Genomic DNA, 26,561 nt, shown 5'->3' with positions numbered 1-26,561 from the left:
TAAGGATGAAAATCTTGCAAAGGAATCTAAGACATAAAGGAAATAATTTCAGGAACACATAGTGCTATGAAGTTTAGCAAAAGAATATTTCAAGGGGAAGATCATCAACAGAACTGAATAAATATTTGTTAAATTCTTGGATCCATTTAGCTATGGGGTTTAGGTTTCAAAACAAAAATTTACCTTTCAATGAACTGTAATTTCCTATCATACCTGTCAATCAGCTCTCACATCTTTCACTTTTCCGTATGTCCACTGCTTAGCACAGTGCCTCATCTTAGTAGGTACTCAGTAATTTTCTGTTTACTAAATAAACAAATGAATGCCACCCTACTGGTCTCTTATTTATATAGCTCCTATTCCTGGGTCTCCTCAATATCCACCCATTAAAAAACAACACCAATCCCTGTCTTGTCCTAGAGTTCATTTTTTGTTTAAATTTTTGAGGGAGAGACATCCAAATTCTGCCATTCCTGTACAGACACAGACACACACAAACACACACACACATACACGCAGGAGTAATTTCACATGAGTGGTAGTAAGCAGTGGAAAAGTATAAAACGACAGAGGGAGCGGAGCCGCAGGGAAGAGAGCATTTTCAATCTTAAGGGGAATCACAAACAATGAAGACAAACATGTTTGACAGTGATTTTTACAATACAGCTTGTAATTACCAAAATTCTTCATTGGAGCTTAACATTGTCTGGCTCCTTTTTGTGTGTGTGACATTCATTTGCAGTTACATTGTGTACTGCTCCTCTTAAAAACAAAGTATTGTCTTTGACTATAAATGTGTAGTGCAGTATCAGAGTTTTATTTGCATATTTTGAGCTACATTGAAACAAGCAAATCCCTTTTTCATTCCTCTCAAGATCAGCCGAAACTTTAAAATAGACACACAAGGTAATCCATTTTTCCTGATTTAGTTGAATTGTATTCAGTGACTTGACTTGCTGGTGATGGCTAATAGTGGTAGGTATTGCTGCTGTTTCGTGTTTTTATTTTTTTAAATACCAGTCTACCTGGTTCACCTTTCCCTAAAATGCAACACACATGGAGAGTTAGTATCATGCTTAGTTATGAAAGCTTCACAGTGGGTCTTATGACAGTCACTAAACAGACTCTCTGCAAAACTCATGTGCCTTTACTCATATGATAACTTACTGGTCATCTCTCTTTTCATTTTATTTGAAATGAGTCATTCAATAACTTCCAGTCATCTCTCTTCATTTTATTTGAAATGAGTTAAAACTAGATGACTATGAACATAATTTTTACTATTCATTTTCCTTTCATACTAAGCCATTGGTAGGTTGTTTTGTGTCAGCACAATATATAGATATTGTAAATTAAGGATAATAATAATACTGATTTCATAGGACTCTTGAGAGGATTAGCTACCATAAGAAATGTGAAAACTTTGGTGCCTAACAGGTCGTAATAAATATTAATTCTACACAGTGACTGTTTATACCTACTGTGTGTCAGACATGATGCTACATGCTTAGGGATAAAGCAATAAACGAGTCAAAGAAGGTCTCTGCCCCCATGGGGCTCCTCTTTCCCTCTTCGCCACCTTCTACCCTTGCCCTTTTCTTACCTTCCCCCTGCCATGGTCAACTCTGAAATTCAAATTCATATTTTTGTCAGATTATGCTGAAGGAAGTAGTATTATATCTTTGGCCAGCTGTTAAATATAATGAAAAATTGAAAAAAAAGTCATGATATGGCAATAATTAAATGGATTATTGGGCTACATGTGAATATCAATCTCATTATTTTAGGAGGAGAAAGGAAACATTTTAGTTGTAGAACCTGTAATCTAAATGTTGTCACAAGTATTTTTGGACACATTATTTGGTATCATTATTAGAAATTTTATTAGAAATGAACTAATCCTTAATTTTAACAATGGGTTTACAGATTCAATGTATAAAATGAATAAGTTTCATATAATAATATAGCATGTAGATTTTTAATTACAGATTTATATATAAGATTGGTATTATGCGTAAATCTATAATAAAATATATAAAAATATATACAATCTTGAATATATATATTTAAGTGACTGATTTTTCTGAGACATTCCAGAAGCTCTGCCTGAAAGATATTAAATGTCATTAGTGCCATGCTGTTTTTCAGATAACCCATAATCATATTTAATTTCTCTATCAGTTGACTTTGAAAAATAGTCTGGAATCTCCCACTTGAAGGGTTTGATTTTCTTTTCAGTACTGTTTCTTTTTAGTACTGTGGAGGGACAGGTGTTAGATTTTGTTTTTGTGACCTCAGTAGTGCTTAGGCAAAAACATTTGAAATGAGCAGTAAGGAGAAGAGAATCTTTTCCCCAGCCATTATTTATTTCAGCTACTTATGGAGTAGCCTGTGGCAACACAGTGTTTCAAGGAAAAAAATAGAATATGCCTTCTTGGTTCTTTTGGAACAAACTTAATAAATATTAATATTAGGGTATTATAATATAAAGAATGCCAGTGTAGAGTTGTCAGGCACAACAGTTGGAGATAAACTGGGCAGGAAAAGCCACCAAATAATGTGACTGTCATTAGCAAATAAATTACCCTCCCAGAAGCTGGCAAGATAGTGCATGAACCTCTCAGTACCCAGTAGATGGCTAATCCCCCTGGTAAGGAAACCATGTGAGAAACTGGGCTATTGATCGACCCGCTGGATAATTTCTGTGCTTTTGCTGTCAGTCTTTTCTGCCAGACTATAGAATGCCCATAACCAGTACTTTTAGAGATTGCAGGTGGAAATGCAGGGTGGGGCAGCTGCAAGTCCCTTTTAGAGTTCCCTCAGAGTTGCTTTAGAAGCATGAGGGTGGCGGGGAACACTCTGCTCTCCCACTGGATCTCAGAAAGAACTGAAGTAATTCATTTCCCCAGAAATTCCCATTTTCTTGGGAGATACTAAAGTACATTTTTGGAAGTCTTGATTTGAATAAATTGATAAATTGGGATTAACTGTTTAAGGTTTCATTAAACTAGAAAGTAATACAGTCCCTACCCACTCCTAAGATGACTCGTAAGAGTTATGATAGAATTTTTATCTTTCGGGAAACCAAAATGTAATGCATACCCAGGTATTCTTCTGAAGGTGCATTCCTCAAAGCCTAGGCAAATAACTACATTTCTCTATGTCTTCTTCTGAAATGTGATTTAAAAATAATTGTTCTAAGCAATGGCATAAACAAAACAAGATTCAGTGTTGTGAGAATGGAAGGTTGGGCCACCCTTTGCCACTTTCAGGCAGAGGCGACTTAACAGCTCATTTAAATCTCTATTTTCTCCAAAGGTGAACAGACTTACCAAACCTTAAATTTGGTACAAAGTTCCACCGGAAAGAACACATTAGCAGTCTGCCTTGGAGTCAAACAGGGTCTCAGCCAATTAGATTTACACCCTTCAATTTACTGGGTCAAGAAGCCTCATGAGAGCAGGGACCCACTCTCAGGAAAATGGATTCCACTGAAATTTTAGTGATCATTAAACTCTGTCACTCTGTTTTATCTGAAATTTGCAACTTAATATTAACCCCAAATTTATGACAGTATAAAACTTAAAAACAGAATACCCTGTGAAAGAAGTATTCTTGTGCCTGAATATATCGAAGTTGATTGACTAGGTCATTTTCCTTTGAGAATAAAAGAAATATAAAAACGTGCCTGGTTCTGTTTATCCAGTGGGATGAAAAGCACAAGTCGCCAGGACTCAGCAGTCTCCTTGAATTAAGCTTCTAAAAAAGCTTCTTAAAAAACACACATCATTTGGAAACATTGTTAAAATGCAAAATCAAAGCATAGTCTTTGAGCTCAAAAGCCCAAATATTTCTCTGTGACAGAAAGTTTATTTTAAAAGTTCGCAGTAAAAAAGGCTGGGCGAGGTGGCTCATGCCTGTAATCCCAGCACTTTGAGAGGCCTAGGTGGGTAGATCACCTGAGGTCAGGAGTTCGAGACCAGCCTGACCAACATGATGAAACCCCATCTCTACTAAAAAAAAAAAAAAAAATACAAAAAATTAGTCAGGCGTGGTAGCCCATACCTATAATCCGAGCTACTCGGGAGGCTGAGCCAGGAGAATCGCTTGAACCTGAGAGGCGGAGGTTACAGTGAGCCGAGATCGCACCGTTGCATTCCAGTCTGGCCAACAGAGCAAAAGAAACAAATAAACAAACAAACAAAGTGACCTGGGTGTGTTTTACAGAATTGGTAAATTCCTCCCACCGGGGGAAGATGATTTGACGCATCTTCATACACTATCCCCTTTACAGTTGACTTTGGGAAAAGCAATGCTTCCAGAAAACATACCTTGGTTCAACTGTCAAGAGTCTGAGCTCTGGGCTTCATGGGCAGTGGGGCTTATGTAGATAGCAGCGTATGTTTTTTTTTTTTTTTTTTTTTTTTTTTCCAAATCTCAACACAGTATGATGTTTCAGTCTTAAGTTTATCTGGGAGTTTTTGCCAGTCCCGAATCAGTGGGCACCCTGTAATTTGCGGCAATCTCATTTGTGTTGCAGAACATAAGTGATCACTTCAAGATCATTCCGCATAATATTTTACAGTACATTGCTTATACCTCTCACAGCACATCCCGAGACAGACCTCAGACTTTGGGCAAATAGCCATGTTAATCCATTTTATCGTCTATCTCTGGATAACAATGACATTGTGAAAAGCAGTATTCTAAGTAATGACTACAGCGTGCAACAGATTTGGAAAGAAATGCTCAGCGATAATACCTTTCTGGTTGAAACACATTTCCATTGACTCATGAAACAAATCTCTGAGATCCTAAGTACTAATAATACATGATTAAAAGACACTGTAGTTCTCACTTCTAAGGCTACCTCCCTGCCTAATCTCTAGCTGATTTTCCAGAATATACAGAAACACTGCAGAGGATTTCCCCAGTCTGGGATCTTGAAAACTCACTTATTTTATGCTTCAGTCTACTAACAAACACTTATTTAGCATTTGCTAACTCCCGTCAGGATTGTGCTAAATCAGCCCAAAGGGTGATGGTCTGTGTGTCAAAGGAGAGGGAAAAAGTCACACATGAAACCAAGCAATTCTTTGTGTCACACACTGTGGTAAAACTGCTAAATTTATGTAAATTATTACTCACAACAATCTTCCAAGGCCCATAACTACTATTCTAATTTTATGGATAATGTCGCCGAGACTCATAGCTTCCTCAGCCAGTAAGTGAGAGAACTAGTACTTGTTTTTGAACTTGCTTGACTTCTATTCTACTATACTTAACTCAAGAGCAATGAAAAACAGAATCTCTTCACCTTTTTTTGTTGTTGTTGTTGTTCTGATTGTTTAAGATCCTGGCCTCTTTTTCTTTCAATTTCTTCCATTTTTTTTTTCCTTCTTCAATTTCAGTTTTCAACCAAGTTCAAAATATTCTGGCAAAAATTAAAGGCAACATTAGAATGTTTCCATAAATTTTAAATTGTGCAAAAGTGATAAAACTAAAATGAGCTGGAAAATGACTAATAAGCATCTCCTCTTATACTTTTACTTTTATTAAAATCAGTTGATTATTTTACTTTTTAAAAATCGATTTTAAAGTGCATTCCTTTTCCAGAGTCTCTGCATTACACGTACTCTTCTAGATTTAATTTGTTAGAAGTTTAATATTTACTTTTAAATGTGTGAAGTCTTATTAGCATGTTAATAAGTAACATGTAATGCCTGTTAGCAATATTTCTGTATTTGCCCATAAAGTAAAATAGAAAATAGTACCTACAAGAGATTCCATGCCTTTACTACATTCTGGTTGTAATGGAAATCCCTAGTTCTCATTTCACTGTGAGAAAAGAACTAATAAATTGGTCACGAATGAAACAGGGATTGAAGCACAGAGGCCATATATGGTCTCAGTGGCGAATCTCAACCCCTGCAGTCCAGATCCAAAAAAACGGGGACCAGCACAATATAGGTGTCATTTAGCTGCAGAATATTAGAGCTAATTAAGTTTAGGTCTTTGCTTTCCTCAATCCTTTCTTGTGCTGTTTGCCCAGTGGTATTGACTGCATGTGCTTCAGCTGCCCTGATGTCAGACCCAGAGTAAGTAAGGAGTTGCAACTTACTTAGAAAAGGCATATGGCAACAATATAATATCCCCTTTATTATATAGTAAAATAAATATAAAAATGTATACAAATAATTTTTTTATTTGGACATTAAATTTTATTGATACAGTATGTTTTATTACACTGTTACCTAATGTCTGTTAAAAATGAGGTTCTGGAAGTCTGTTTTGACATACTTGAAGGAAGAGGCTCCAGAGCAGTTACCCAGTGCATCCCCTAACCTCTACCATGCAAAACCACAAAATCACCCTGATGCTAATAAAAAAAAGAATTTATTGTCTCTTTGCTCTTAAAACCTCACTGTATGCATATGGTATTTCCATTAGTTCCATTTTGCTGAGCTGTTAAGTAGAAAAAATACACACACACACTCATGATTTTTAATTTGTTTTTGAGGTTAATATAGACTGTTTTGAGTCAGATGTAGATGGATTACAGACCAGCACCCCCTCCCCACCCTCCACGTTTAATCACAACGTGAACTTCAACACACTGAATATGTTTGAAGTCTATGTTCCTGACTTTAAATGAGTGAAATTAATGATATCCTCCTACTGGAAGTTTTTGTGAACATTAGAAGTAAGAACATATGGGTCAGGCACAGTGACTCACACCTGTAATCCCAGCACTTTGGGAGGCTAGGTGGGTGGATCTCCAGGTCAGGAGATCAAGACCATCCTGGCTAACATGGTAAAACCTCGTCTCTACTAAAATACCAAAAATTAGCCGGGCATGGTGACGCACATCTGTAGTCCCAGCTACTCTGGAGGCCGAGGCAGGGGAATCGCTTGAACCCAGGAAGCGGAGGTTGCAGTGAGCCAAGATGGTGCCACTGCACTCCAGCCTGGGTGACAGAGCAAGACTCCGTCTCAAAAAAACAAATAAATAAAAAATAAAAACATATGTTAAAAGTACCCAATGCAATTTTGGCAATTAAACTTGCAATAAATAGTTTTGATTTTTATGGTACTGGTAATATAAAGGGATGCTTTCATTAATAGGCATAACACATACCAGTGTCCCTTTTGTTCTTGAAATTAAGGAAACCCATTCCTGTCCCAGGATATTTGCATCTGCCTCTCTCGGTAATACTTTTCCTTTAGTTCTTTCAGTGGCTGGCTCGTTTCCATCCTTTAGGTTTCAGCTCAAATGTTACCTCTTCATAGGGATGTAAGCTGACCAACCTGTCTAGGTAATTTTATGTTATGCAATATTATTATTGCTTTAATTGTTTTCAACCAAATAAACATGTAAAGACCACTTTCAGATAATGGGCCTACCTGGACTTTGCTTACCTGCTTTAGAATGAACTGGCATAGGGAGAGTCTAATAAGAATAATTTTTTGAGTTTTTCCTCAAATAATAAATTTCTGTTGGTAGAATTTGAAATAATTTGGTAAATGGAAAGGAATTGTAGTTGTGAGTAATCAGACTTTTCTGATCTCCTACAACCACACTGTATCAGCTTCCCGTTATCCACAGGTAAGGTTGTGAGTGCTGAGAGTAGCTGTCGTTACCAGTGAAAACTGTCCAGGCAGAGCTATTAACAAACTCTCATCCAGTTTACTCCTTCATTTTATAGACTTTGGAATTTAGGATCACTTACTTCCAGGGATGATTTTGAAACCTATATAGTTGAAGATGCTTTGAGCTAAATCACTACTCTTTATTTACAGTCCTGAAAAGTAAAATGTTTTAAATTTAAAGTAATAATTTCCCTAAAATTTGTGACTTTAATTTGGGTAAGAATTATTTGGGGGACCATTTTAAAAGTACTACATCGTATCATTTTCTCTAAAGGCAGAAATTTAGAAATTTGTTTGAAATTATTATAGTCAAATTAGTGCTGTTTTTATAGCTATTATTATTTATAACATTTTCAATTACTTTAAGATGACAGAGCTTTCCAAGTCTTTTTCATAACTCACATCTCTCTCAAACAGCCGAAGCTACTGTTTAAACTTCCACCTTGGGAAGATGCTAGTCAGACTGCAGTGAGAAATCAGAGTGAAGCTCAATTGGAAGAAAAAGCAGTTAAGTATTTCATAGGAATATTTAGGATATTTGGAACTGAATAGTTAACACACATCTGCTTTATTTTAGTGCATATAGGATAAGTCAGCCTTCATGTATGCTTCCCAGAAGTGCAGCTAAAAACTTAGTTGTTGGGTTTTTTTTCCCTCGTTGTTCTTAGAAAGAAGAGTGCACCATTGATTATCAGAGGGCAGATAATCTGAAGTTGCTTTAAATTATTTACTACATTTCCTTTCTTACCTGTGCGTGTGTGTTGGGAAATGGAGATTAATAATAGTTTTAATCTCAGTGAAACTGAATTAAATTAAGAAGCAAGAAAAAGCTACCCCATCTCAGCCATTGTGTTAGTTTAAGACTTTCTGCTTCGACGTTGATCATCCTCATCAGCGGTCCCTCTAGTGTAGAATGCTGAGAGGTAACTGAACACAGAATCACACAGAAGGAATATGGGAGTGACGGGAAAGAAAGAGTCTCCATTACAATGTTCCTTGTGCATTGGTTCCTGTAAATGACTCTGCATGTAAATTATGTTGTGGATTACTGGAATTGCCCAAAGGTAAGTCATTTAATTCCCAAGGTGGACTATTTACTTGTAGCATTTAATGACTCAGCTGTGTGACATGCATCATAGTCAGCAACCCAGTGCTGTAATTCAAAGACTCAGGAGAACACGGCGTGGGAGGAAGGATTCTGTGGTTATATGGGTTTCTCTGTAAACTTTTTCACCTAGAAGCCCAGGAGATATGTGCCCTTCGGGGAAACAAAGGAGATGTCAGCCTCAGGGAGTCTCATTAGACCAGCTATATTCAGTGGCAGTCAGATGCAGAACACTTTGTGTACCTGAAAATGAAGCATACCCCTTATTTCCCACAAGTTCTGCATGACACAAGCCTGCTCGTAAATTATGCCATAATCACTCTTGCAATATGATTTGCATAGTAGTTCAGAGCATATTCCGTTGATATATGACTAACCTCACAACTGGCATCATGTACTTTATTTTTGTTAATGTAAATCCTTGAAAAATATACAGTGTGCTGGTTTCTGAGTTGTTGGCCTTCTCCTGGTACTCCTCAATTCCTCTTTCTCCATCTCTTTGTGGGGACAGTTAGCATCTGAAATTGCACTGGTTGTCCTTTGCATTGCCCCTAGCCACCATTATAGTCTTTATTTTATCTGCAAATAATCTTTAGTTCTCCAGTCCAGATGTCACTCACCTTTGTTACCTGTTACGAGGAGTTTCACTGGAGTATTTGACAGTCCCTGGAGAAAGATAATTCTGTCCCTTGCCCTTCATTTTGTCTGTAGTGATATTCTGTAGCACACACCTATGTAGCACATTACATTGTACTCTAAAGGAAGAATCTTGAAATGATTATTTTAAAGGAAAATAAGAAAAAGAAAGCTCATTGCTTTGCTTTGTGATTTGAAATTTAAAGGGTAGTATCAGAAATTTTGGTGTCAGTTTCATACAGCTACCTAGAAGTACTTACAGGGATTTTAAATAAAACCGTACCTTGCCTCTCAGGCTGTATTTTCCAGTCTGAAATCTGTCCAAGCAAACCAATAGACCCCCATTTCTGTATCGTTCTCTTCATCTTCTTTCTTTACCCCACTTGCATTCTTCACCCCACAAACCCATACACATACCCCACTTCAATATAAATACAACCGCAGCCTTTCTGAACAATGTCAAAACTGAAGTATAGTGGTCAGTAATCTCCTCATAATAAAACCACGAACTAAAACACCAACCAGAGAACACAGCAGAAGAAAGCTACAGAAGAACAACTGGCTGCCCTCAGGTCTCTGACAAGGCAATGGTAGTAAATGAGAGAACATATTGGAAATGCGGATCACCCAATTTGAGTCTGTTTTTAAATCCTGTGATTGTTTCTGCTTCTAGTTCTATCAGAGATTTGCCACACCCAGGTTGGAAATCAGGCAACAAGAACCATTACTGGGCCTCCCTGTAGGCTAGAACATGACATATCACTTTAAATTGGCTTTTCTTCCTAAGTCAAAACGTTGGGTTTTTTGTTTTTTTTTTTTTTTTTGACAACTTTTCAGACAAAATCTTTAAGCCTTGCTGTTTTGTTTTGTTTTTTCTTCAATATATGTGTTGTGTTATTTTAGACGGTGAAGTAGGTTGTTTGAAAAGGCACATAAGCAGCCAGTGAAATGAATTAACAGAAATTGACTACAGGTATCTAATGATGGTTACAGTGAACACAGGATGTTTGGGAAACCAGTGCAAGCTGCTCCAATGCCACCCATCCTGGAGTATTTGATGTATAGACTAACTTCTTTCACTGACTTGTAATAGATAGCATACAATTTTATATATAAATCACAGATGCATTTGGTATATTCAAAGCCAACTTATGCTATATTTTAAAGCTTTTTTGATGTTGCTACATTGAGATAGTGATTTTTATCTCTATTTTGTTTTAATTTATTTTAAATCACTATATGAAATGCTGACCTTTTGTGTGTGATGATTAATCAAAGCCTTTTCCTTTTCTTTTCATTATCTTAAAGTTTGGCAAAGAATACTATTTTAAATGTATTCAAATAATTTCAAATAAAATGATTTCTAGCTCTTTTAATTATTTAAGAATGTCTGACAAACTTTTTAAATGTAGTGGATTGTCATGGGGGAATGCTGAGGAGAAAATATATACATATTTGTATTTCATTCTATAGGATTTATTTAGGAAGCAGCAGGTAAAGTGTGAATGTGGATTAAACAGAGTTGACATTGGAAGGAAGAACGCCATGCAGTGGTCTCTTTGGGTGAAGCTGAGTGGCTTTTTCTTCCAGAAGACAGGCTTTGTATTTTACAATAGTGATGGCAGGGAGTCCTCAATGTGGGTATGTCCATCATGGTCCCTAAGTCCCAGAGAAGTTGCCAGAATTATTCTATACTCTTCAAGCTTCTAAGACCTGGAAAAGGTAGAAGACTCTTGTTACGTTTTTATGCCAGTGTTATGCTTTTTCATATGCTAATGATATATTTAAAGCATTCTTGGAAAATGCTGATTATGATAAAATAAAGTCACTACACCTTTCAACTGTACTCACCAGAGGCAGAAGAATTCTTATTATTTAGACCTATGAGCTTCTAATTCATCTCTGAGATGTGATGGATGAATCGATGTGGCTGATTAGCTCAGCTGAATCAAATAAACTTTTAATGATTAGATATTCTGATAACAAATCATCCATTTAATGCTCATTTCCTAATAGCCTACAAATATTTGCTCATCTCTAGTGATATTAATGAATTTGCCTTGGTCCATTCCTAAATTCTAAAGTACACTTCACTGTGGTAGTAAATGAATATATACAGCTTAAGGCTAGTTACAAACTGTATCCACCCAATGGGTTCACCTTGCCAGCTGCTTAGATAGAGCCTATTTATCAAGACAGGGGAATTGCAATGGTGAAAGAGTAATTCACGCAGAGCCGGCTGTGCAAGAGACTGGAGTTTTATTACTCAAATCAGTCTCCCCAGGCATTCGGGGATCAGAGTTTTTAAAGATAATTTGGCGAGTAGGGGCTCACCAAATTACCCTTAAAAACTTGGGAAGTGGGGAGTGCTGATTGGTCAGACTGGAGATGGAATCATAGGGGGTTAAAGTTCGGTTATCTTAATGTCTTCGGTTTTTGGGTGGGAGGGCAGAACTGGTTGGGCCAGATTACTGGTGTGAGTGGTGTCAGCCGATCCATCCAGTGCAGGGTCTGTAAACTATCTCAAGCACTGATCTTAGGTTTATGCAATAATGATGTTATCCACAGGAGCAATTTGGGGAGGTTCAGACCCTGAAAGCCAGAGGCTGCATGACCCCCAAATTGTAATTTCTTTTTTCTTTTCTTTTTCTTTCCTTTTTTTTTTTTTTTTTTTTTTTTTTTTTTTTTTTTTCTCTTTTTTTTTTTTTTTTTTTTGAGGCATTGTTTTGCTCCTGTTGCCCAGGCTGGAGTGCAATGGTGTGATCTCAGCTTACTGCAACCTCCACCTCCTGGGTTCAAGCAATTCTCCTGCCTCAGCCTCCCGAGTAGCTGGGATTACAGGTGCTTGCCACTACGCCCGACAAATTTGCATATTTTTAGTAGGGACAGGGTTTAGCCATGTTAGCCAGGCTGGTCTCAAACTCCTGAACTCTGGTGATCCACCTACCTCAGCCTCCCAAAGTGCTGGAATTACAGATGTGAGCCACTGTGCCTGGCCTAAATTTCTAATCTTGTAGCTAATTTGTTAGTCCTGCAAAGGCAGACTGGACCCCAGACAAGAAGAAAGTCTTTTCGGTAAAGGGCAGTTATCAATTTTGTTTCAGAGTCAAACCATGAACTGAATTCCTTCCCAAAGTTAGTTCAGCCAACACCCAGGAATGAACAGTGACAGCTTAAGGATTAGAAAGAAGCAAGATAGAGTCAGTTAGGTTTAATTTCTGTCACTGCCATAATTTCCTCAGTTATAATTTTGCAAAGGCAGTTTCAAAACCTCATTAACCTCAAAAGTTAAAATACATCTTTTTATAGTATACATGCTATAGGCTTCCCCCAAAATAATTTGTATATTGAGGGAAGCCTATATCGTATGGCTTTTCCTCACCTGATCTGTCAAACCCAGAACAAATTAAAACATGATGTGTAGCCACATTATTTTTACTTAGAAAGTGTAATATTCACTTATTGGTAAGAACAGCTATTAGCGCCCTTCCGTTGTCATTCAATGTCTATGCAGTGACTACATGTACAGTCATTAAGGGTAAACATTTTTAAAAATATTTGTGTCAATTTAGGTGTTTCGTGAACTTTCCATTTCTTAGAACTAGAGAATAATAGAAAAGGGACTATCCAATCACATGTAAACAATAGCAGCAAAACAGGCTTTTTCCCAGAAAGCTCTTTTCTTCCAAGTATTTGAAGAAAATTATTCCTTTGTTTTTTGTTTCACACTTCACTCCTACTTAGAATTTTACATTTTACTTCTGCCCTATAAGAGCCCTTAGTTATAGTCATAATTGTTTATTTCTTTGTTACTGAGGTTATTTATCTAGGCATGTTTCATAAAGAAGAAATAAATGCGTTTAGTGTAATATAATAATTTATTTTTATAATATTCTTATGTCTTATTTTAGGTGTTTTTATTTGGAATAAAAAGACTTGGGCTGGGAGCAGTGACTCACGTCTGTAATCCCAGCACTATGGGAGGCCAAGGCGGGTGGATCACGAGGACAGGAGATCAAGACCATATTGGCTAACACAGTGAAACCCTGTCTCTACTAAAAATACAAAAAAATTAGCTGGGTGTGGTGGCACGCACCTGTAGTCCCAGCTACTTGGGAACTGAGGCAGGAGAATCACTTAAATCCAGGAGGGAGAGGTTGCAGTGAGCCGAGATTGTGCCACTGCACTCCAGCCTGGGCAACAGAGTGAGACTCCATCTCAAAAAAAAAAAAAAAAAAAAGACTTGGAGGCCCATGGGTAGGCTTCAAAGAGTCTGCATTACCCCAAAAAGTATATATAAAATTATATATGTGTGTTGTATATAATGTACATTTTCCTAGAGAGAATGTCAAGTTTTATTAGACTCTCAAAGTCTATTACTACAAAAATAAGAGCCACTGATTTATTAAAACCATCTGAAATGGCATGGAAGTATCTTCATTATTTCCTGGAAGTGGTCTTCCCTCTCTACTTCTCCTACCTCCTAATGCCCTTTCATTGTTATAGCAATGCTTTTCTTTTCAGGATTAAGTCTTGGGAGCATGTTGAGAGTGGGGTTCAGGGATTGGTGGTTTGGAAGTGTGGGTGGAGTAATGAACCTGCAGGTTGAACTTCAATCTGTTTAAATGAAAATTGTAGATTAAAGAAAAAGGGGGAAAAAATTACAAAGGCAGCTCTGGGTAAAATGGGAGAGGTTATGGAGATATAATTTATTTTGTTGTAATTATATGTTCATTCTAGGACATATACTGGCTTTTTCTTTTTTAATCATGAAGCATATCAAAGCTACAATAATGGCCTGGGTATGGTGGTTCATGCCTGTAATCCCAGCATTTGGGGAGGCCGAGGCAGGAGGATTGCTTGAGCCCAGCAGTACAAGACCACCCTGGGTAACATAGTGAGATCCCATCTCTACAAAAAGTAAAAAATAAATTAGCTGGGTGTGGTGGTGCACACCTATACTCCCAGCTACTTGGTAGGCTGAGGTGGGAGGATCACTTGAGCTTGGAAGACAGAGGCTGCAGTGAGCTCTGACTGTGACACTGCACTCTAGCCTGAATGAAGAGGGAGACCCTATCTCCAAAAAAAAAAAAAAGAAAGGAAAGAAAAGCTACACTGTTCTTGGCTTATTTTCCGCTGAGTGTAATGATACACAGTAGCATAATTTTTTATATAAAACAGTGTCAACCATAACCACTTGTTTTCAAAATGCATTTTTTAAATTTTAAAATCAAGTAAGAAGTTCATAAAGACTAGCAATAATTTCTCTTTATTTACAGCCTACAATTAAGACTGAAAACTATAATTTAGACAAAATCAGTAATTGACTACAATGGTTGGTATCTTATTAGCTGTAGTTGATTGGCATATTGAATTATTGAAAGTCAGGTTAATGAACTAAATTTTCTATTTCTCTAATTTTCTCATGTTTTTTGGCATACAATTTTTTTATTGAAAACTATCTCAGTACCATTTTGGAATAGAGTAGGTTATAGGAAACAAACATAACTAAAGTGGATTCAAATATATTTATTTATTGCACTTTGGGAGGACAAGGTGGGCGGATCACGAGGTTGGGAGATCGAGACCATCCTGGCTAACATGGTGAAACCCCATCTCTACTAAAAATAAAAAAAAAATTAGCCAGGCATTGTGGCAGGCACCTGTATTGCCAGCTACTTGGGAGGCTGAGGCAGGAGAATGGAGTGAACCCGGGAGGTGGAGCTTGCAGAGAGCCAAGATCACACCACTGCACCCCAGCCTGGGTGACAGAGTGAGACTCCATCTCAAAAAAAGAAAAAAAAAGTGTATGTATATATATGTGTGTGTGTGTATATATATATATTTGACCTTCATATTTCAACAAAATGGAGTTGTCTTGACCATTTGAGTCCATAGTCACAAAAACTAGGCACATATTTCCTTTAAAATAAAAAATTAAGTAAAATGAAGGGACTCATACACAACTTACAATGCTATCAGTTTGTCTTTGCTAAACACTAAGATACGAATTAGGACAGACAGTTTAATTCTGTTCTGTTTTGACATTATATGAAAATTTAAAATATTAAAAGCAGCTCTAGGTATGCTTTTAAAATACGTTAATCTTAACTAATAACAACCCACAAACCCATGGTATAAGGAAAACTTAAGGCCCAAATAGGGCTGTAAATATTTTCAGCCTTCCAAGATGGTTCATATAAATATGATACTGCCCAAAGGCTGTTTCTCTCTGTATAAGGCATCTAATGAGGTTCTGTTCAATCTGCAAAGGATGTTAAAGTATTGCTGAATGGTTTTTGTCCCAGATGCACAATGAATAAGATGCCTGGCAACAATAGATCAAAACCCCCTTGAGGCATCATACGCATTTATTATGAAGTGCTCAAATGTGACAATATACAAGTCACCAACAAAATAGCAGTTATTTTATGAAAATTATGAGGGTAAGGGTGAGGCCCTCTTAAGTATGCCAACAAAATGCAATTAAACAGATTATATTGCTAGAAACAGTCTGCTTTGGGCTAATTTTGCATAATGTATTCATTTAATTCATGCCCACATAGCCAAATGTTTATAGGGTGGAAATGTTCAACTGTTTCCCAGTCTGATTGCTGGAAGTTAGTTTGCAGAACTCTTTAGAAGTGAGCCCTCTATTTCATGTGATACTGAGAGAATGCCAGTAGGGGCCGAGTTCATTCTGCTTCTAAGTGTCATAGGTCTATGTGGGTCCCTACAGGACCACAAGAGACCTGGGCTGAGTCATTCTGTGCACCATTTTTCTCTCTTTACTTCTTTTATTAGTCAAAGTTCTCTTAGAGGGATAGAGTTAGTAGGAGAGATATATATATATACACACACACACATATACACATGTATGTACATATATATACACACACATGTATATACATATATATATAAATGGGAGTTATTAAGTATTAAGTTACATGATCACAAGGTCCCACAATAGGCTGTCTGCAAGCTGAGGAGCAAGGAGAGCCAGTCCAAGCCCCATAACTGAAGAACTTGGAGTCCAGTGTTCGATGGCAGGAAGCATCCAGCACAGGAGAAAGACGTAGGCTGGGAGGCTAGGCCAGTCTCCCCTTTCACATTTCTCTGCCTGCTTTATATTCACCAGCAGCTGATTAGATTGTGCCCACCAGATTAACAGTGGGTCTGCCTTCCTCAGCCCACTGACTCAAATGCTAATCTCCTTTGGTAACACCCCACAGACACACCCAGGATCAACACCCTGCATCCTTGTATCCAGTCAAGTTGACACTCAGTATTAACCATTATGCTTCTTTAGATGATTAGTTAATTTTGTTTTTACAAATCTAGATTCCACGTATTTCCTCTAGTTCTTTTATTTTATTTTTATTTTTTTGAGCTGTACTCTTGCTTTGTTGCCCAGGCTGGAGTGCAGTGGCATGATCTCAGTTCACTGCAACCTCTAACTCCTGGGTTCAAGCAATTCTCCTGTTGCAGCCTCCCAAGTAACTGGGATTACGGGCACGCAGCACCACACCTGGCTATTTTTTTAATTTTTAGTAGAGACGGTGTTTCACCAGGTTTTCCAGGCTGGTCTTGAACTCCTGGCCTCCTGTGATCTGTACACCTGAGCCTCCCAAAGTGCTGGAATTACAGCCATGAGTCATTGCACCCATCCTCCTCCAGTTCTTAAAATGAGAGAAAACAAAGACAAATGGCCTCAGTCCTCCTTAAAAGGATGATTTTCATTTTCTTAAATCTTCACACTCTGCTTTGTCTCAGATTCAGTCTTTATTTGGTAAAGACTTCCTGTTTATAGATGTCACCTCTGGAAAGACTTGAGAATACAACTATGGAGTTGAGAATACAGACATTTTCTTAATCATTTAACTTTTGATGCACTGTTATCAATGACCCCTTTTAAAGCCAATCCTATAAACATTCTAAGATGCTGTAGACAATGAAGGCCTATCTGGGCTCAGGATTGGCTCCATGTGCCATATCTTTCTGATTTATTTTCCTGCCTTGTTTTCAATAATGATTTACTCATTTATTTTAATTGATGAAGATATGTCTGAATTTCACCTTGTTTTGGAGACCACCTTTTTCACTGTATACCTAATTAAGAGCTAATATATGTGCTTAATTCCTTGTCTATATCACTACTCTTGTCTAGTTGTGATTCATATAATCAAATCTAACATTTTATATCCTTATAAATAATCTTACCATTGCAAAAGTGGTAAGATCTATTCCTTTCATTGAATTGTAGTATTTACTCTTAAACCCTATGGCCCTAACACTAAATGAGATGGAAAAAAGTACAGTCATTCTTTGATGACTATTTTCTGTTATAGAGATCATTCCAAGTAGTTCTCATTTTTTACATTTTAAAAAAATTTATTAATAATAGATGGTAAATAGAATACCTGTAAATGAAGTAAACTTGAAACAATTTTTAACAGCCTTCGTTTTATAATTATATATTATGCTTTCTTTGCAGGACCGTGTAATTGCATTAGAAACGGTAAGTTGGGGCATTTTCTTTCTCCTTGTATCAGAATTACTGCTGTCTCCTGATGTGGATTTCAGAGCACACCAAAGGAAGCAGTTTCAGAAATCATTTCTAGAACTACATCTAAGATGTCAAAGGGGAAAACAAGCTAAACTGTATCTAAAAGGTATGTGGATATAGACTTTAAAATGAAAAAAATTAAATAAAAATGTGGGCGTGCTTAAGTGGTCACATCTCTCAGTACTTCTCATGTCAAGATGTACTAATTTATGAAAAATATATTAAATGTAATCAATGCTTGGTATATTTTTTACTGTATTTCACAATCACTAAAAGGATTGGTTGATAAGAAACTGAGATCAGGTTGCTATTTATCTTTCATGTCTAAGATTTTAACATTCTTGGTTTTTATAAACATTTTCACCCACTAATGTCACAAAAGAATAATGAAAGCATGCCAACTTTTCTGAATAATCTTACTTGTAGGAATGTACTATTAAGAAATAATTTTTCAAGCTCACAGATGTAAAGACTACATGCATACAATATTCACTGAAAAATTATTTTTGGCTGGTCACAGTGGCTCACACCCATAATCCCAGCACTTTGGGAGACTGAGGCAGGCGGATCACTTGAGGTCAGGAGTTCGAGACCAGCCTGGCCTCGAAGATGGCCGGGAGTAGAGATGGGGTAGTGATGAAACCCCATCTCTACTAAAAATACAGAAATTAGCTGGGCATGGTGGTGAGCACCTGTAATCTCAGCTACTCAGGAGGCTGAAGCAGGAGAATTGCTTGAACCCGGGAGGCGGAGATTGCAGTGAGCCGCGATCACACCACTGTACTCCAGTGCAACAGTGCAAGACTCTTTCCCAAAAAAAAAAAAAACTAAACTAAAGGAAAACCAACTTATTGTCAATAAAATTATGGTTCTGTACCCAACATGCCACAGTGGTTATGCAAAGGCTTATAATATTAATGGAAAAAATTTCAAGATATAAAATTGTATATACTTTAATGATGAAATACAGGCATATAAAAAAAGAATGGAAGAGAGTAAGCAAAACTCACAACAGTGATAAGTTACTCAAGAATTATAGATTCTAGTTTTATTCCTTTCTGTTTTCAAGTATTTGATGAAATACTATGCAGCCATAAAAGTCAGGTTTTCAAAAAAGTAAATATTACCATGCTAATATATGAAAAGTGATAAATAAAGATATGTAAAGAGTGATATATTAAGTGTGCATATTTTACATTTAAAAAGACTAAGAAAATACATAAAATATTAGAAGTATCTTAGTGGTGATTTTTTTTCTTTTTATATTTTTAACAAGCAGGAAAAAATTATTTAGATAATAAGGTTAATAAAAAATGAAATGTTTATTTGTGAGTATGAAGAGAGGAAAGATGATTATGGACCACATTTCAGTAATATGCAAGCAAGTGATTTTGATTCATGGTGTCCAGACACTATGGATAAATAACTTCTTCCTGAGATTTAAATGGGCCATNATGCAGCCATAAAAAGTCAGGTTTTCAAAAAAGTAAATATTACCATGCTAATATATGAAAAAGTGATAAATAAAGATATGTAAAGAGTGATAAAAATACTAAGTGTGCATATTTTACATTTAAAAAGACTAAGAAAATACATAAAATATTAGAAGTATCTTAGTGGTGATTTTTTTTCTTTTTATATTTTTAACAAGCAGGAAAAAATTATTTAGATAATAAGGTTAATAAAAAATGAAATGTTTATTTGTGAGTATGAAGAGAGGAAAGATGATTATGGACCACATTTCAGTAATATGCAAGCAAGTGATTTTGATTGATGGTGTCCAGACACTATGGATAAATAACTTCTTCCTGAGATTTAAATGGGCCATTTAGAAAGTACACTATTCTCAGTTTCAGTATGATGACATTGTTGGTGAATAAAATGTTTAGTGTTCTTCCACATATATTTTACTTACCCCTAGAAAGTGACTTGCCAACAGAATTTGGCCTGCAAATTAAATGCTTTTTTAAAAAATCTGAACAAAAACATAATTGTTGAGTTTGAAGACCTGGATTTGGTGTACAAAATGCCGCTTATGCAACACCTAGCAGATGACTTCTTTCTTGTTTTCTTCATCTGTAAAATGGTTGTGATTAAAATTATTTTATCAGGTTGCTTTAAGAATTAAGAGAGAAAATGCATGTGAAAATATTTAGGACCAACAAATGTTATCGTTACCATTATGTGATTGCTTGTTACTTCTTATTTCATCATTTGAATTCTACCTATATACTATGCAAAACTGAAAATGGTATCAGCAACAATGACTATTTGTATTTGTTAATATTTTTTATCTAACCTCTTCACTAACAAAGTACATAGGAATAGAATCATAAATGTCCTATCATAAAGGTTCCCATAAGAATAAAGGTAAAATAAAAGTCGTCATGGGAAAATAAAATTGATTAAACGGACTAGGTTTTAAACAGCAGTAGTTTTTTGATAGTTTCAATTTGAAATAATTATAAATAAAACCATAAAAATTGAAATGCTCAGTAATAATGTTAATGATCAAATATTATGAAGTCCTTTGATTTCATATGACATTTTAAGGGACAGATTTTAATGAACTTGGTAGACTATTCAACTGATAAAATACTTTATAGTACATAAAATCAAATATGCTGAAAGCTATCTCAAGATCGTTTATTATTCCCTCTCAAGTCAGGGCTTAAAACTCAGAAAAATGTTGTTGGTCCATATTTGGTTGAGTTGTTATTAACAGTACCGAAAGTGTTGCATGTAGGGCATGTATCATGGTGCTACCAATCTGCAAATGTTTGAAATTTCACCATTCCATTAGGAGTATTTACAGTAGATTGATTTTAGCAGTCCAGTAGTTACAATACCTGAAAAGAAGATCACCTTTTCATCATAATAAGAAACTTGATTTAGCTTGCCACCTAAGCATCTATCTGCTTAGGTCACAGTCACATGCCCATTTTTCCCTGTCTTCCTCAACTTTTCCCTCTCTTTCTTTAATAGCAGGTAAGCTCTTTGGATTAGAAACTACATTTTATTTGCAAATGCATTGCCAGGGTCTGTCAAAAATGTTTGATATATAGTAGACAATCAATAAACATTTGTAGAATGAAAGAATGACTGTCACACTGCAAGTATCTCAACCTCACATAAGACTGTACTTAGGAATAAACAGCATTGGTCCAATAGTTGTGAGAAATTCCCCAGAAACATGGCAATGTATTCTTTATTTCCTAGAATTCCTGGTCAATACTACATTCTATTTGGTGTTTCACAGAAACTCTAACCATCTTCACTAAATTTTAATGTAAATTTTACTGGGATGGAACCACCTTCAACCAAAACAGAATGGGTTGATTCCCTAAATAAAGCTAAGTGATTATATGGGGAAAAAAAAAAACCTTGATTGAGAGCCCCAGCTCATGGGCCAAGGATGGGACTCAGCAGTGGAAATGTATTGGGCTCAATATGAGGCAGTGTGTTGATGCCAAGAAAGAAAAAAGGAAAGTAAATTGTGATCAGTGCTTTCAAGGAATTTGTACTCTAATTAGGTAAAGAAGACACATTCATTTAAATGAATTAATAATGAAAGATAACAACAAAAAAAATACAGTCCATGAATGAAAAAGATAATGCATTTGCAGAAGCTATTTTTGAAGAAAAGATAATTGTAAAGAAAACTGAGGCATCATTGTGATCTGGGTTTATTGTGAAAATGATAGATTTTGCAGTTTGAGGACATGATAAGGAGCTTAAATTTATTTCTGAAATATGAAGAATCAGTAGTCAGGTAGAAAGAGCCAGAGAAGACCTTTCATATTGGAGATGTAATCAAAGTCTAAGACAGTAATGAACAAAAGGGGTTGTTAAAAGGATTTTTTAAGGTAAAGTCATGACTTCCATACACATATAAAATTAACTTGTAACAAATGTGTTTATTTAACTCATTAATTAATGAGGGAATGAACAAGAAGTTACAAATGACTTAAAGGAGCATTTAAACAACCACACATATATAAGCACTACAGAGTGCTGAAATGTATTTTAAATAAAGGCAAAATTGACTTCTTCTACAATGAGGAAGGAAAATCAATGGAACCCTACCAGACAAAATTTATTGTCTGTGAACAAAAATTATTTGTATTGTTATCAGTTACCTGCAACTCATAAAGTTATAAATAACTCAAAGATGGTGAGAGCACAGAGATCCCACAGAATCAGAAAACCGAGATAGGTGTGCTAGGCAAAAACTAGGTCTTCACTGAAGATACCTAGTAAGTTTCTGTTCCATTTCAAAGTCTTTTCACATTTTTTCCCTGTAGGTTCATAGGAGATAATGTATAGAGAGATAGATAACAGTTTGAGAGAGTAAGAGGGGTCATTCTGGTGTTCTGAAATACAAACCAAGCAGTTTAGACTTGATTTTTTTTATATCAGAGTTTTATATCTTTTACATCAGGGATCTTTTATAACAGAATCTAAATAGGTCCTTCCCAAATGTTAGTTCATACTGGTCAGTACTAGTTACTGAAACATTCTGTTGGGAAGGATTTTTTTCTGGTTGCTCTTCCAGAAAGAGTGCTGTGATCACCTTACATTTTCTGCCATCTGCATTTCAAGGTTGGGAGGTAGAAAGTGGAAGAATAGGTATTACGCCAATAGGCTGCCATTGGTGGCTTTTAATGAGGGATCGTGCTGCGGTGGATGGGGTCTATAAATGTAGTGACAGTGTGCAGGATGGTGTGGAATAGTAAGAGACTGCAAGCAGGAAGAGGGAAAGTGCACATTGGAGGGAATCCAGCCTTAGAAATGTGCTTGGAAAATTAGGAGTAGGGGCAGTTTGGTGCCAGAGCAGAGTGCATGCAAAGGCAAAGTGCATACCCTTGTTTAGAGAAAGGAACTAGCAAACTTAGTAAGTGGGAGGTCATGGGGGAAAAGAAAATATAGATAAGATACTACAGTAAGGGTCCTTTCAGGAAGTGAAAGGGATTGTAAGGCAATTCACTTTGGTGATATAAATGCAGTTTTTCATATCACCCTTTAAATCTGTCTTTATTTTCATTTCCATTAATACCATGACAATGTTGATTCTCATACCTTTGTATTAGTTAAAGTTGGAGAAACACTCAAAATAATAGTGGGTTAAGTAACATAAAAATTAATTTATCTCATGTGCTAATCCAAACATAAGCTATCCATTGGCAGGTAGTGTCCCCATGGTGTTAGAACGCTACGTTCCTTCTGTCTTTTTGTTCCTTCTGTCTTTTGCACTATGATCCTCAATATGTTGTTGCTCTGTCCTCATTATCCAATGCCTATGCCACCTCTTGCCCTTATATTTGCATACTAACTAGAAAAATGAAGGAAAGGGAGGGCATGTAACTCCCCTGTAGTGGAAACTGAAAATAGTGGAAACTGGAAGTTGCACATACCATTTCTGTTCATATCCATGGACCAGAACTTAGTGACATAGTCATAGCTAGCTCTAAGATTCAAAAAAATAACCATATAGACCATAGGCTTTTAGAAATTACAAAGCAAACTTTTAAACAATTCACAGGTCAAAAAAGGTAGTGTAAATTTTGTATAGAACTGAATGATTAAAATATTAACGTGTTGAAATATATGGGATATAGTAGTAGTGTTATCTATGATGAAATGTAAAGGCTTTAGTGCTTATGTTAAAAAAAAAGGGGATGAAAATTAATGAGCTTATCACCCAACATAAGATATTAAAAGGAAATTAAAAGAGTAAAACCTAAAGAAAACACAAGAAGGGAAAAAATGAAGACTGAAAATTAATGAAATAGAAAAAAACATGCAATAGACAGGGCTAACAAAGTGAAGTCTGTTTTTTGACCAACGAATCATAGTAAAAAAGACCATTGTCCATTATGATTGGAAAAAAAGGATATAACTACAGGTCTTGGAGAATTTAACCACATAGCAAAGTATTCTGAATAATTTTCTAATTATAAATTAGAGAAATAAATTCCTAGAAAATGTAATTTTCAAAATGAAGAAGAAATAGCATAACTCAATTTTTTAAAATAATTTTAATCATCTATTTTTANAAAATGAAGAAGAAATAGCATAACTAAATTTTTTAAAAATAATTTTAATCAACTATTTTTAGTCAATTAAAATTTAATCAGAAAAGGGCTACCAAGCCCAAATAATTTTATACATAAGTTCTACCAAATGTTCTAGGGGCAGATAATTTCAGTTTTATAAAACTCTTCCAGAGACTAGAAAAAGAGGGAACATGCCCAGTTTATATCCTGAGTCAGCATAGTGTTTGTGCTACAACCAAGCATAAGAATAAGTAAGGGAATTTAGACCCTTAGTCATTAACACGAATGCAAAAATTTATACAAAAGATTAGCGAAATAGATTTAGGAATGTTTAAAAAGAATAGCTCATCATGAACAAGTTGAGTTTGTTCCAGCAGTTCAGTTGAGTTAAACAAGTTGGTTTAACATTAGAAAATTAATCAATGTAATTTATAGCATAGTGACAGATTAGGGAGAAATAAAATTTGAAAAGGCCATCCCCGTAAATGAATAAGAAGCATTGATTCACTACCACCACCACCACCATCATCATCATCATCATGAACCTTCTATTAAACTAAGAATAGAGGGAAACTTTCTTAATCTCATACAGGTCATATGGAAAAAAAGTCTATGGGTAAATCACCTTAGCACTGAAATGCTGACATCCTCCTCTATGACCAGGAACAAAGGATGTGCTGTTGCACAGCTTCTGTTAGACACTGTGCAGATGGTCCTAGCCAGTGCAGTAAAATTGATATTTGCAAATACTGTTCTTGTTTATATAAAATGCCCAAGGAATTCATAGTTAAATTATGAAAAAATATAGAGTTTATCAATTTCTTTGATTAAAAAACAGTATATTTTACTTCTAACTCCAAGCAACAATTACTAAGAAAATGTAATTAACACTATGCCAATGCAAAAGTAACAAAAAATTCAAAGTACATAAGAGAAAAAAAACTTTAAAAAGAATCACAAGTGTTTTATAGAGAAGACACTCTAGCCAAGAAATTTCTGAAGAACAAAGTAAGGGGGGTTTTCTTAAATATATATCAAAACGTATTAAAACTATGGAAATTCAGATAGTGTTGTCTTGGCAAAGGAATATATAAGTTGGTCAGTGTAATCAAATAGAGAACCCAGAAACGGAAATACATATGGAAACTTGATGTCTGACACAAATGGCATCACATATCAGTGGAGTAAGGATGAACTTTTCCATAGATGGTATTAAAAATATTAAACTGAACCTCTATCTCATATCAGATGCAAAAATGTGGTGTTCTCACTCATAAGTGGGAGTTGAACATGAGAACACATTTACACAGGGAGCAAACATCACACACCGGGGCATGTTGGTGGGTTGGGGGTAAGGGAGGGAGAGCATTAGGACAAATATCTAATGCATGCGGGACTTAAAACCAAATGACAGGTTGATGGGTGCAGTAAACCACCACAGCACATGTATACCTGTGTAGCAAACCTGCACATTCTGCATATGTATCCCAGAACTTAAAGTATAATTTAAAAAGAAAGAAAGAAAGAAAACCAAAATGTGAATGGCAAACCATAAGATTTTTAGAACACACACAAAAAATTGTTGAATATTTTCATAACCCTGGAACTGAAGGAGATTTCTGAAGAAAAAAGAAAAGGCAAACAAGGCATTGAAATAATGGATCATATAAAAGAAGTGACTCAAGTTACCATGTTAAAATTAAGACCTTCTGTAAACCAAATAAAAATACGACATAAAAAGAGTGAAAAGCCACACATAGAATATGTTTGTAGCAGATATAACTGACTACCAATTTGTGTCCTAATCTTATTGCCTAAAAAACAATTAGAAAAAGATATCCAAGCTTTTAAAAGGGACAAAAGAAGGTCAAAGGGCATAAGCAAGCATCTCTATTGAAAAAGAAACATGTGACAAGACATTTTTCATTAGCAATCAGGGAGACACTAATTAAAACCACCGATTGTCATTTTCTTTAAACTGTATGTATGTATTTTACTTATAATTTTGTATCAATGACATATTTCACCAAAAAAAAATTTAAAAACTGAAGGGAACTGAAACGTGTTAGTATAACTTTTTAAAAGCTTTTTACTGCAAAATGATTAATGCTGACCCCAACAGGAATGTTCAAAGAGAGCTGGTAAGTAACAGCATGTTCTAACTGGGGTAGCATGCCCCTGGGAGTATACAGAGATCTTCCAAGAGGTAGTCAGGCACAAATAGTTTTAAGAGAATTGGCTTATAGTTTTTTGTTTTGTTTTGTTTTGTTTTTGAGATGGAGTTTCACTCTGTTACCCAGGCTGGGGGTGCAGTGGCGCCATCTCGGGTCACTGCAACCTCCATCTCCCGCATTCAAACAATTCTTCTGCCTCAGCCTCCCAAGTAGCTGGGATTACAGGTGCCTACCGCCACACCCAGCTAACTGAGAATTGGTTTTTATAGCTTCAGTTTCTAGATGCACTTTCTCCTAAAATGACTCTGCTTTGAAAGGCCATCGTACCTTTCATAATTGACTTTCTCCCACTTTATTTACAACAACAACAACAA

At 35.9% G+C, this 26,561-nt stretch overlaps 1 protein-coding gene across 8 annotated transcripts in view; it reads left to right on the top strand.

Moving 5' to 3' along the window:
• CEP128 (centrosomal protein 128) overlaps nucleotides 1–26,561 on the top strand; it is a 483,382-nt gene that overhangs the window by 384,784 nt on the left and 72,037 nt on the right. For 6 of the 8 annotated variants that reach the window (XM_017873838.1, XM_017873839.1, XM_017873836.1 and 3 more), the window contains 2 exons: nucleotides 8,068–8,157; nucleotides 17,886–17,909. In XM_017873838.1, coding sequence (XP_017729327.1) covers nucleotides 8,068–8,157; nucleotides 17,886–17,909 — 114 coding nt within the window. The remainder of the gene's footprint in view (nucleotides 1–8,067; nucleotides 8,158–17,885; nucleotides 17,910–26,561) is intronic. The other 2 variants (XM_017873844.1, XM_017873845.1) reach the window with 1 other exon arrangement.

The sequence above is a fragment of the Rhinopithecus bieti genome, unplaced genomic scaffold, assembly GCF_001698545.2.
Source record: "Rhinopithecus bieti isolate Rb0 unplaced genomic scaffold, ASM169854v2 scaffold_6782, whole genome shotgun sequence".
NCBI classification, from domain to species: domain Eukaryota; kingdom Metazoa; phylum Chordata; class Mammalia; order Primates; family Cercopithecidae; genus Rhinopithecus; species Rhinopithecus bieti.
Note: the sequence above shows the minus strand (reverse complement) of the source record. Positions and strands in the feature narration are given on the sequence as shown.